Raw genomic sequence first — 13,968 nt, forward strand, 5'->3', positions numbered from 1 at the left:
TGTCGACAGTCTTGTTTAGTGTTATCCCCTTGCACGCTACTTTGTATTTGTAAGAGTTTGTAGATGGGGAATAGATTTTCAAGCCATACGCTTTTGGCCCTGTGCTCACGAATTCTTCGATGAAGGCTCCCTCACCGAAATCAGCCAATTCATCAGTTAATTCTCCCAAAAATTTACCGGTGGAAAGAGGATTCTCTTCCCCTGCAGGGACTATGTAGATGACTGAATCCGTGTCACAATATAAAATATTATTTCCTATCTTTGATAATACAGAGTACAGCCTGATCCTTGCATTGGTTGTGGTACAGATTCCAACACCCATATTTATATATTTCGATGGAGGCTCAGAATCATGAATGTGCTTCCATGAAACAAAAATTTGAGTATCACTTACGGGATAAAAATGTACAACCTCAATAGCTTCAGATGAGAGAAGATCATTCAACTCCTCAGAAGAATTGCAGATTGTAGTTTTTGTAAAATTCTCCCGCATTATGAATCTGCCCCACAAACTGTTCAACATTATTTTTGCAAGGGAACGCATACCTTTGTTAACACGTATGTTTTCTTTATCAAGCTGTATACCCTCATTTTCAAAGAATTCGCGGATATAATTATCTTTATCAGACTCGGATTCAACTCCCGGGGGCCATCCACTAGCTTCCTGCTTAATTTTGAGAAAATTATCGACGTAATCAGCAAATAGTCCACGTTCACCCGTCTCGCGATTGTATTGAGAAGTTCTGTATGACCAGACTTCAAAGCACTTGGTGATCACGTATCCATGATCAATTGCAAGACGGACTTCATCAATGGACCATATTCCTGTGAGGGATCTCTCATCGTCTGAATGGAGACATCGATCAGTATTGAGATCTTCCGCACATTTTCGACAGAGAGGGAAGAAGAGTCGGTTATTGCACCTAAAGGGAAGACAGGGGATGTAAAGGCCTTTTGGTGGGAGAATGGTGCATTTCACCACACCATCATGCCTTAATACTTCCTCCTGACTTGGAATATCTTTGATAATTTTTGGGTGCCCGACAAAATACTTCGAATATTTGTTCGCCCACGGGTAGAGTGACGTGAAGTCATAGTAATAAATTTTATCCCCGGGGCGACATTTGTAATATGTGCGGAAAACCTCAGTTCGGCCCCCGTAAACCGCTGATCGCAAATCAAATCCCGAGTCTACGACTTCAGGATGATTGTTCAGTCTCTCCGCAAGCACAGGGTCCGATTCTAACATCCGACGGAATTCACACTCCCATATTGAAACAAGATTATACCCCAATTGACGAATGTGATCCAATCGTTTTAGAGTAGCCTCATAACGACTCTGCATGTTATCATTGGGCTTTTTCGAGAATGCATGCCCTCTATTTAAAAAGCATGTATGCCCATGGAAGAAACAACCCTCAAAACTATACACAGTGTTAGAGGCCTCATCATATCCATCAGCAATATATCGAGAACCGCGAATTTTGACCTCATACTTTATATTAGGATGGGAAGTTTCCTTCATATACACGAGCCATTTCAAAGAAATTTTGCTCTGCATTTGAAGGAAATTGGAATTATAATTGTTTTTGGGAGTAATAGCAAGGGTATTGGGAGTAAGGTAATTTTTCCTGTAGGCTTTCATCACAGCGTCAGCTATGGTGATAGCCTGCAAGAATGGATTCAAAGATGTGGTTTCGATAAAGGAGTGCATAAAGTTGAGGCATCCCCTCATGAGGATTTTAACATCTTGGCGGCAGTAATGGATGAGCTCTTTACGGTTGTCAAAGGGGAGTTCTTTGACTTGCTCATACCATTCTAGAAACTCAGTATATTGCTGGGAGGTCATAGATTCGATTGGGTACATTTCAACTGGAGGATAAGGTCCAATATAAGAGCGGTTTTCCATGGTGTTGAATTTATAGGGATAATATCCCTTATCGCATTCGGGCAGTCCAAAACTCTTTGAGAATTGTGACAGAGGGAAGGGAATAAAGGAGAGAGAGTCAAGAAATGTGACCCCCTTAACTTTTGCAAATAATATTTTGCAACCTTGTAAAACAGGTTCGATCTTCTCTTCCCTCTGGCACAGCTCTTCGAGTATGAACTGCCCATCATAGCCTTTGGCATTGTGAGCGATAGCAACAGTGGGCATAGGTCTAAAAGTAAGTACATAATCTAAAAATTTTGCTACCGCTGATCCGCTGCTGTCGCTCTCAAAAACATGTTCCACGGGGGAGCAATTAGTGCAGTTTGAATCTAAAGAATTGTTGCACAAGTGACATACAGTATATGACACACAAAGATTCGGAACATGTTTTGAAAATCCATTTCCTATATCTACAAACTCTGACTCAAAATCATAAAAAATAAGGGTATATTCTCTGGAAACTTTTTTCTTATACTCTTGCATATAGCAATAGTGTGGAAGCGGACAAACTTTGAAGCAAATATCACAAGTGCGTGAATCACAATTGTGTGGGGTGGAAGGGTCAATCATGACGAAACATTGATCACACATTTTCATACGATTACACACCCCATTAAGAAGATGATATTGATAGCAATTGATGCCCTTGAAAGATCTATTGCATGAAGTACATGGGATCATATCCCTGACAGATGGACATGGTGGAGTATTTGTACAATATTTGCAGGTTTCAGGGCAAATATGACTGTTATTATATAAAGTGTCACAAATATTGCATTGATAATTGAAATCAAAAAAACCCTTGACAGATTTAATACAGAAATAATGCCGTTCATCTGTATCATAAAATAGATTAATTACTTTGTTTTGATTTTCCTTGGTCCTCCGCGATTTGTATGCTATACTTTCAAAATTCCCCGCATCATCATAAATATTGATTCTATATTGTTTTCCAAATTTTTTATTAAATCTATTGACGAAATCGAGCCCGTATGAACCCTCTTCACTAACAGGCCCACCTACATTTTTAATTAATTGTGAAACTTCCTTTTTGAGGGCACTGGGATAACGTCTTATACGATGTAACTGTTTTTTCCGTTCTTCATGATCATTAATTAGGAGGCACTTACCAACAAAAAGTGATGTTGGTAGGCAATTAGATGTTCCGGAGATATCTATTATGCTCTTCTGCTTGAACCTCCTCATCTCCGCCAGATTCATCCTTCCTGGATAATGACGTTTTCCACGCCCTGTAGAATAATGTAATCGAAAACAAATATTACTATATGATGATACTCACAAATAAAACAAACAAACAAAAAGCAAAATAATTGATTGCTTACCTACCATTTGATGTATCAAATATGCTCTAACACTTAGGACATCGGCTTCGCTGAAAACTGTTGTACTTTGATGTACTTTTTCCATGGCTGCAAATACAACATCTGCTGTCAAAGAGCCCAGAGGACGTAGTCCCAAAAATATGGGCTTATTGGTTGAATCCCCTTTAAGACATATTTCGAAGATTACTTTGTCCCCTGGATTTCCTTCCGCCTGGACGGTTGCAATCACCTTGCTGAAAGCCTTTTCCAGCCAATCTATACAGGTATCTGAGGTAGGACATTTTAGTTGGAAACTCAGTTCAACTTGGGTGGTGTTAAAACGCTTGCTGAAAGACTTGGTTTTTTGAAGAAATTTAACCAAATCTTCTTCAAAGGGTTCTGAAGATTCCCTTTCCTCCGTATTAGTTTCAGCGACGTCTTCAACAGCAACTGTCTCAAGTGCTCCGTTTGTAGCTCCCTGTTCCTTGAATTAAATAATTTTATTTATTTTATATCTCACTATATGTAGATTAGTTAGGGAATCTGTACATACCGTCATATTATGAGATATCCCCTCTTCAAGTATATTATCATCTATATTTCCACCGCCAGTCTGAACATGTTGATTATTGCCCTTGGTGAAGAACAAAATCTCATTTAACAGCTCCGTTAATCTCTCAGTCATTGGTTGTCTGCATAAGTTTTTCACGAGCTTCTTCTTATCACTGATCTGTAGTTCCAACCCTTGTTCCATATCAGACTTCATTTTTGTCAAGATTGCAGCAGATAATACTTCATCATCTTTGGCCAGCATGTCAACCAGCTCCATCACATTTTTGTCTTTGAATAGGAAATTGAGTAATTCAATTTCTGATTTCTCTTGAGCAAGAAGTTCAATCACAACTTTCAAATTTCCACCACTCATTTTCACTAGAACTTCACTTTTTCACTTGTAGAGTACGAGATAGTGTATTCACTAAAATTGCAGCGACTGTGACAGAATTGCATTCCGCGATGGGTTTTTATACTCACATTCATCTATCGCGAAAATGCATTTTCCCACAGAATGGACAAACTATGTCCAGACAAAAATCTCTAATTTCAATTGCACGTGGGATTAGAATTTCTTATTCCAAGAAAAAAGTCGCGATCGCGAAAATTCAGTGTTGTCTTCGCGATAAGCTTAGTCCATGCAGAGGAAAAGTGTCCAATTTCATTTTTTGCAAATGATGCTTTTCCAGGAAATTATTTCGCAATTTTGCAATTTTTATTACACTTTTTATTGCACGTGTGCAAAGGATCATATTTCAAGTGGGAATGGAATTTACTGTTTCCAAGAAAAAGTTGCGATCGCGAAAAATTCAGCAGTGTCTTCGCGATAAGCTTAGTCCATGCAGAGGAAAAGTGTCCAATTTCATTCTTCGCAAATTATGCTTTTCCAGGAAATTATTTCACAATTTTGCATTTTCTATGAGAATTTTTATTGCACGTGTGCAGAGGATCATATTTCAGGTGGGAATGGAATTTTTTCCGAGAAAAGTTGCGATCGCGAAAATGCATTTTGATAGCGTCATCCAGACATGTTCGAAACATGTTCTAGTGCAGACAAAGAGGAAAAGTGTCAAATTTCATTTTTTATCTGGAGTGATGTTTTTCCAGGAATTTATTTCACAATTTTGCATTTTCTTATGATGAAAAATCATATTTCATTTTCCCGTGGGATAATTTTTTAATCGGTGCATTTCTTGCCAGTATATAATGCAATCGAACGTTTGAAATTTTAATTATTCCACATTCAGAAGTCAGAGTGTCAACATTTACGTTTACTAACATCTACAGAATCAATCTCAACCAAAATGGTAAGATTTTATTAATTGATTTTTTTTAAAAGATGATCAAAACTTATATTGCTCTTTATTTTTGTTACAGGATCTTCAGAAAATGTTCGATCAAGCCAGAAAGGAGGTTAAAATGCAGAAGGCAATTACTGCAAGCAGCTTGACAGAAGGAAGATATTACCATATCCATGGAATAAGGATGGTGAATACGAAGTTCGGGAAGAACTACATTGCTGAGTTGGAAGAGAATATCAGTATTTGGCTCCCGAAATCCTTAACCAAGCGAATGAACGGAGATGAACTGACAAAAATTTCAGCAGAGGATATGTGGGAACTGGCCTACCTTGGGAGAGAAGATGCGGGAAATTACAACTTTGTTAACGTGGATGTAAGAAAGAAGAGTAACTGATTCAACCTTTTTGTCTATTGAAAAATAAAAGATTTTGTAAAATATATTCAACTTCTTTTTTTTGGGAATTTTCTGTGGATTGTTTTTCCTTTTGTGGTTGCATTTTCTGTTTTCACTTTAAAATTTCTTCAGAGATCATGATGAGGAAATGTATAAATACCTCGGCCTCTATGAGATTTTTCATCATTTGATTATTTCTGAAAAAAGAAGATGTTTAAATTTCGAGTGCCTTTCTCCATAATTCTGGCTGGCCCATCTGGGTGTGGCAAAACAACTTTTGCTCTCGATCTCTTGAGAAACTTGAGAGAGTACACAGATATGGACTTTGAGAACATTTATTGGTGTTTCTCTGAACAAGGGAGTGTTGGCAATTTACCAAAAATTGAAAATCTTAAAATTTGTCAAGGCATTCCCGATAAAATAGGTACCAATGATAAAAATGCAAAATTGGTGATTATTGATGATATGATGACTGATAAAAAATATGAGCAAAGAATTTGTGACATGTTTATCAAAGAATCACATCATCGAAACATTTCAATAATTTTTATTTATCAAAACATTTTCTATCAATCGAGATTCTCGCGAACCATTTCTCTTAATGCAAAATATCTTGTGATCTTCAAAAATGTGCGTGATAAATCACAATTTTTTCCTCTCGCTCGTCAACTGCATCCAGAAAATCCTGGACATTTGTTAAACGTATATAAGGAGTGCACTGAACAACCTTTTGGCTATCTTATGATTGATCTAAACCAGGAGACACCAGATATTTTTAGATATCGATCCAATATTTTCAATAAATCTTTTTGCGAGTGTTTTGCTAATCCCGAATATCTATCCAAAAATGAAACAGAAGAAGAAGAAGGTAAATCACAGGAATTGTTTCAAGAGATTGAAGGAAAACAAGCATATTTTGTATGTGCTTAAAGATGCATCTCCAGCATTGAGGAAATCTATTATCCAAAATTGTTCCCAATCAACTATCAAAGCTTTGCAAGAAATCGTACAAAATACTTTAAATGGAAATCTTCAAATTAAGCCTAAGCGTATTGGACCTCTGAAAAAGTATAAAAATGAGATCCGCAAAATTGCATGCTCAAAAACATCACAGTGCTCCAGGAGGAAATTACTAGTGCAGAGAGGATCAGGATTTTTACCAATCCTAATTTCAACTTTATTATCAGGAGCGATTGGAAAATTTTTGGGATCATAATGGATAGGAAGAAAAATTCTCTACAACGATATGTAGTAGTCACACCCGAGTTGTTTGATGAATTAAAGCCTTTCATAAATTTTGAGAAAAATTTGACATCTCTGGATCGTGAGATATATAAAATTCTCTCTAACAAAAAAATTAACAATGTTGAGAAATGGTACAGATACAGACATTCTCTTGCAAAGCAATCAGAATTGAAACGCAAAAAGCAAAATTTTCCTCGATCTATCAATTTGCATCGTGAAAAGCAGAGAAAAATTTTACCAACATATTCAGTGGGTACCCAAACAAGATACAATGGACCACCAACGTTGGATAAATCTACTACAACTGCGTTTGAAAATGATGATATGTTCATTGATGATGAAATTCAAGATATTGTTCAAGAAAATGAACTTTCTCAAAAAGAAGATTCCCTGATCAATTTAGGAGAGGAGGATATTTTCGAAACCACTAATCTTGTTGATGATGAACATTTTGATGGACTCCCGAGAAGTGCTCAACAAAAGCTCTTAAAAAAATTGTCGAAATATGAGCGAGATCCATCTCAAAGATCTAGCATTCCAGCATGTATAACAATTGAGGATAATGAGGGAAATGTATACAGTGTGCCTACAAATAAAGATGAGCCTGAGAAAACACCTGCTAAACCAAAGAGGGCCAGAAAAATTACACCACGTTCGCCGAAACGGACTCGAAGCTATATAAGGAAGATGCCACAAGGGTCTGGTCAATCTGAAATCAATTTTCCTGTGCAAAAGAAATTATCATGGACTCCAGTACCTTAGATGAGGAATATTTGAATTTAAACAGTAAAAACTTGTTTTCCAGACCACAGAAACTGTTTGAAAATTTGAAAAATATTGTCAGCAAAAAAGACATAACAAATTATTTGCAAAAACAAGATGTGTATACTTTGCATCATCCTGTAATAAAGAATTATCCGAAAAATAAATATATAGTTACAAATATTGATGAGTTATGGGAAATTGATTTGGTTGATATGAGACAGTATAAAAAGCATAATGACAATTACTCTTTCATTCTAACCGTGATTGATGTATTTTCCAAATTTGCATTTGTGCGCCCACTTAAGAATAAATCTGCAGAAGAGGTTACTAAAGCTTTTGCCGATATTATTAAAAAGAGTGGGAAAATTCCTGAAAAAGTGCAGTCTGACCATGGAAAAGAATTTAAAAACTCAATTTTCAAAAGTTACTTAAAAAGCAAAAATATTCAGCAAAATTTTTCTTATAACCCATCAATTAAATGTGCCGTCGTGGAAAGATTCAACAGAACGTTTAAACAGAAAATGTTTAGATATTTTACACATAAAAAGACAGAGAGATATATCGATGTTCTGAATCAATTGATTTTTGTCTATAATAATTCTCATCATAGAACTATAGGAATGACACCTAACGATGTAACAGATGATGATGTTGCAAATTTAAATAAAAGATATAGAGACCAACATTTGGATTTTTTATCAAAATATTCAAAGAATGTGAATAATCTTCAAGTAGATGATTTGGTGAGAGTCGCAAAAACTAAACCATCATTTGACAGAGGATTTCAGCAACATTGGACAGTCGAAAAATTTCACATAGACAAAATAATCGCCAAGAAACCCTTCCCCATATACATTTTGCGTGATTACAAAAATACCCCGATTTCTGGAAGATTTTATAAACAGCAATTGCAAAAGGTACAGATTAAAGATGGACATCCTCCCATTGAAAAGATTATAAAAACACGAGGCCTGGGGGAAAAATCTTCAGTATTATGTAAAATTCAAAGGGGATGATACATCTCATTGGATAAAACAGATCGATATTTTAAATCAATATGGCATCGAGCGACATGAAAAATGATTTTTACTTGACTCTGTTGAGTAATTCCTCACAGAGATATTTTCCTCATAACACACTGGCAAATTTTTATACCAAATTGCCAGCAAAAATTTTCTTGCCTGGTGAATGGGTTGTTGGACTTGCTGAAATTTCATTTAATGTGGCAGAATCATCTGGTGATAGGGAAAAACCTAAAGCTGTAAAGCCAAAAACCATCACCATAATAAATAATCAGGGAGCGAGAAAGCCGATAACAATTCCCATTTACACACCACAAACACCTCTAAGAAGTCTTCTCTACTTGGTGAAAAATGCTTATAATCATAATTCTGCAATGGACAATCCCACTGTGGGATCTTCTTTCGAGGCATTCAACATTGAAATGAAACTCGAGCAGCTTATTGAGGAATGCACGGAGTGCACATATGACACTGCGCACGTGGAGATGAGTGAAATGAATGGAAATGCTAAACTCGCAGCTCTTCTGAGACCAAAACAACAATGCGAGCCAGCTGATATAATTGTAGGGTGAAAGGAACGTCTGTTCGACAGGGAACCCCTATTGACACTCTCATCAAAACATTGAAATTTATTTAATATAAATTGTTTATATCTAGTGAAATTCATGTAATCTGACCTGCTTTCCTTTAACCTACCCTTTTCTAGAACTGTTCTGCGAATTTAAGAAGGTTTTAAAAAGGTTTAAGCAATTTCAATTGTCGACGTGGAGAAATTTCAAGATTCTTATGAAAAAGTGTAAGAAAGAAGCTTTTACAAAAATAATTTTTTTCTATTTTTTTTAATAAAATGAACGTATATCTGTTGCATAACAGTCAAAGAATAACTAAATTTTAATTTAATACACAATTTGCATCAATTTATTTTAATTAAAATGAATTTAATTACAGTGTCAATAAACCGAGACAAAATCGTCGATTTCAACGTCTATTGACAGGTACAGATTGCCGACTTTTGTATCAGCTTGATAGATGAAGAAGAATAAGAAGAATGAATAAAAGTAAACAAAGTTGCTGCATTTTTGTGAAAGAAATAGTGAAATTACTAACAAGTTAAGTGTTTGTGCGCAAAAAAGACTAAGAATGTTTGTTGGTGAGTTGCCACTGGTGATATTTTTATAGTAGAACTTCCTTCAGCTCTAGTAGCACTGCAGAAATCTAATGCGTGACAAAAATTTCGACTGCACCAGAGATGCCCCAATGGAAAGAGTATTGTCTATAAGCTGTTGAGAGAGAATTCTTAAGGAGAGTGTCAAGTTTTATAAATCTAAAAGCTGCCCATTGCATCCTGTAAGGAATACAATGTAAGATTATGAGGATAGAGAAGTTTATCATCACGAGAATGGCTGCTGTGAAGGGACATAAGATTTACAGAAATCTCTGTGAGGAAGAGTTTCTTACGGAAGGACGGGGCATTCTGGATGGAGATTTAATAGATTCCCTGGTTGGCAGTCCCCCAGATGGAGTCATCCAGTGCAATAAGGAAGTTTTCAGCCAAAATCTCAATCAAAGGTGTAAAGAAAAAGTGTCCAATAGGTGTTCAAATTTCGTGTGTCAATAGATACCGAAAGTGTCAATAGATATGGCATTTAGTCATGATCTTAAAAAATACAGTTTTTTTTGGTTTTTCAAACATTTTGAGAAAAGTGAATGATACTGAACGGTAGTCAAATAATAAGTTGATATAAGTTAATATTTAAACACAAAAAAATTTAATACAATAGAAGATATCAGTCAGGAAAGTTACGAAAGTTCTTAAAGTGTCAATAGACGTTCCTTTGACCCTAAAACAATCTTTTGATGAGGTGTCTGAACCTTTGACCACAATCAGCATGTATTTGAATGACACAATGTTTGATATTCCACTGTACAGAGATAATTATGAATCTATTGATGATCTTATGAAAACAATATTTGCATCTGTTCCACAATCTGCACGCAACAAAGATGAACTTTTAAAAATTTTAGAACATTCAAAATTACCTCCAATCATACATGATGTGAACAGGGATGATTTTGTTTCATCAGTTTTGCATCCATCAATTTCTCCAGCACCATTTGCATCAAGCCACACCAGGGACTTAATGTTTGTGTACACTGATATAATTAGGCCTCAACTTGTGAGCAATACTTTTGCAAGATGCCTGAGGACCATACTTTTAATTCAGAACAATGAAGTTTATAAATCATTTGAGAGAATTCAATATTTTCCTGTAGAAAAAAATGATTTTGATACGATTGAAATTTTAATTACATCACAAAATGGAAAACCCTACAATTTTCAAGCAAGCTCAACACCAACAATGTTAGTACTTCATTTTAAGAGAAATAAATGATGTTATGAAAAGATATAAATACTCTGTTATTATTGATTTCTTCACTAACTCAAAGATGGCTAACCTATACACTTCATATTATATGAGACAAATTGGCCGTGGAGAAATTGGGAGTGTTTATGTTCCTGATTTCTACGGCGTACAAAGAGGTCGAGGACTGGGTTCAGTTCTTGGAGGATTAATTCGATTCTTAAAACCACTTTTTATTAGAGGATTGTCTGCATTGAAAACACAAGCTGCAAAAACAGGAGCTGAAATTTTAACAGATATTGGTACAAAACCCCTTAAAGATATTCTTCTGGAGAGGGGTAGAGAAGCTCGAGATGATTTAAGACAAAAAGCTATTAAAAAATTCAAAACTATGACTGGAGAAGGTATATATACGAGTCCACAGAGAGGATCTTCTATTCCCTCATCATCCTTAGTGAGGTCCAGATCGAAGAAAAAGAATAAACCAAAAATATTCTTAACAAAATTCAGGAAAAGATTATTAAAAAGAGATCAAAGCTCAAAAAGGTCAAAGCCAAGCAAAATAAAAAAACTAGAGTCTTGGATATTTTTTCATAATGGCGCAATACACAGAATGCATGAAGAGCGAACTGGATATTTTTCTATCTCCACCCTTGCAAACATCTATTCTCAGAGCCGATGAAATCTCTTATCAACCCCTTGCCAGTCTAGATAATGCATCAGTGATTGAATTTTACTCTGTATCCAATGGAGATTGCTATCGAGATCTATCTTCAATCTACGTGAAATTTAAAATTCAACTCTTAAATGAAAATGGAGAAAGATACACAGATGAGGATATTGATCAACCAGGAATTGTAAACAACATCCTGCATTCACTCATACGATCGGTGTCTGTTTCACTCAATGGAAGGATCATTTCCCAGAGTGAAGGAGATTATCATTACAGGAGCTATTTTGAGACACTTTTGTCTTATGGACAAGATGCCAAAAACACTTTCCTACGCAACTCGGGATGGATAAAAGATCAATCAAAAAGAAATAATTTGATTAAAAATAGTAAAATAATTGAGGTTTTGGGTCGGCTACATTGTGACATGTTCAATCAGCCATTATTCTTAATTAACAATGTAGACCTAAGGATTATTATTACTCTGAGAAATCATCTTTCTTTCTTCTTTGCAATGATAATCATAATCCACAATTTCGCATACACGATGCAACAATGTATATGAAACAGATAACTTTAAACCCCAATATTCTTCTTGCCCATAACAAAGTGCTTGAGCATAAGAATGCAGAATACCATTATAAAAAAGTTGAAATTAAAACACTAACAGTTCCCGCAGGGTCTAATTCCATAAATTTGGACAATATACTTCATGGAATTTTGCCACGCCGAGTAATTTTTGCCATGGTTGACAATTCTGCATATAATGGACAAAGATCTCAAGATCCATTTAATTTTCAGCATTATAATATCTCAGATTTCGCCCTACTTGTAAATGGTACACCATATCCGATTAATCCTCTTCACATGGATTTTCCTAAAGATCAATATGCAAAAGCATATCAGACTCTCTTTACCGGGACAGGCATTCACTATGATGACAAAGGGCATGACATCACTTACGAAGAATTTAAAAATGGATTTTTCATCTTGGCATATGATCTGAACCCCGATGCTCATTCAGGTGGATGTCTTTCTCTGTTAGATCAGGGTTCTATTCGCATTGAAGCTCGTTTTTCTGAGACAATTCCAAAAACTATTACTTGCATTGTGTATGCGGAATATGATGCGAAATTAGAAATTGATAAAAATAGGAATATCATTTTGTCATAAGCTGATATACAATAGATTAATTTTTTGTCTGCCAATAAAGAATTTATAAAATGTGAAAAAAATGTTTTTTTTTTCTCTTTCATTGATCATCTGTTGCTGATCTTCATTTTTCAGTGAGGTGGTACAATTGCATTGCACTCCCAAGACTTTTTTCTGTGTTGTTTCCACCGTCTGAAGGAATCAAATTCTTTCAGTGAGAATGATAGAGTCTCTCCCATATGGTAGCGAGTGCGCGAAAAGGCGTCATATTGCATTTGCATTTTTCCACACTTGGACTGTGCAGAGGAAAAAGATAATGAAGAGTTTCACCTAAAATTTCATTCACTGTATGTGACACCAAAAACCACAATTTGCAATTCTTCTGAGTAGTTGTTGGGTGATCTAAGATTTGCAAAATATTGTGAAATTCCACTCATCAAGACATTTTTTCCGTGTTGCCTTCCTCCGTCTGAAGGAATCAACTTCTTGCACTCTGCATACTCATTCCCATATGATAGCGAGTGCGAAAAGGTCTCATATTGCATTTGCATTTTTCCTCACTTGGACAGTGCATAGAGGAAAAATATTCTGAAGAATCTCACCTAAAATTTCATTTAACATCTCAAAAAGTTCAAAGCTCAAAAAGTTCAAGATGGCCACATCTAAAGCTCACAGCGTAAAGTCCAATATGGAGTCTGAAATGGATCAGATTTCAAACAACTGCATCGTACTCCATAGCCAATGAAAACGCTTCCCCAAACAGTATCGTGCTTTATAACCAATGAAAATGCTTCCCCAACAGTATTGTGCTCCATACCCACAAACAAGCCACGCCCCCAAAACAGTATCGTGCTTTATAACCAATCAAAATGCTTCCTGCAACGGTATTGTGCTCCATATCCACATACAAAGCCACGCCCCCAAAACAGTATCGTGCTTTATAGCCAATCAAAATGCTTCCTGCAACGGTATTGTGCTCCATATCCACATACAAAGCCACGCCCCCAAAACAGTATCGTGCTTTATAGCCAATCAAAATGCTTCCTGCAACGGTATTGTGCTCCATATCCACATACAAAGCCACGCCCCCAAAACAGTATCGTGCTTTATAGCCAATCAAAATTCTTCCCCCATCAGTATTGTGCACCATATCCACAGACAAGCCACGCCCATAAATCAGTATTGTGCTCCATATTCAGTTAAAATAATTAACAAAAATGGTGAAGAGCGGGAGGAGGGGAGGAGCGCGGAG

The 13,968-nt window shown here is 36.0% G+C and overlaps 2 protein-coding genes across 2 annotated transcripts in view; one reads left to right on the plus strand and one right to left on the minus strand.

The window, feature by feature from the left end:
• LOC129801718 (rhodanese domain-containing protein CG4456) overlaps positions 1-13,968 on the minus strand; it is an 887,636-nt gene that overhangs the window by 362,652 nt on the left and 511,016 nt on the right. The window lies entirely within an intron of this gene.
• On the plus strand, positions 5,063-5,541 carry LOC129801721 (uncharacterized). Its single transcript, XM_055847011.1, has 2 exons — positions 5,063-5,111; positions 5,182-5,541. The coding sequence occupies exons 1-2, from the start codon at positions 5,109-5,111 to the stop codon at positions 5,497-5,499; spliced, it is 321 nt and encodes a 106-aa protein (XP_055702986.1). The 5' UTR covers positions 5,063-5,108; the 3' UTR covers positions 5,500-5,541.

This window comes from Phlebotomus papatasi, chromosome 2 (assembly GCF_024763615.1).
Source record: "Phlebotomus papatasi isolate M1 chromosome 2, Ppap_2.1, whole genome shotgun sequence".
NCBI classification, from domain to species: Eukaryota; Metazoa; Arthropoda; class Insecta; order Diptera; family Psychodidae; genus Phlebotomus; species Phlebotomus papatasi.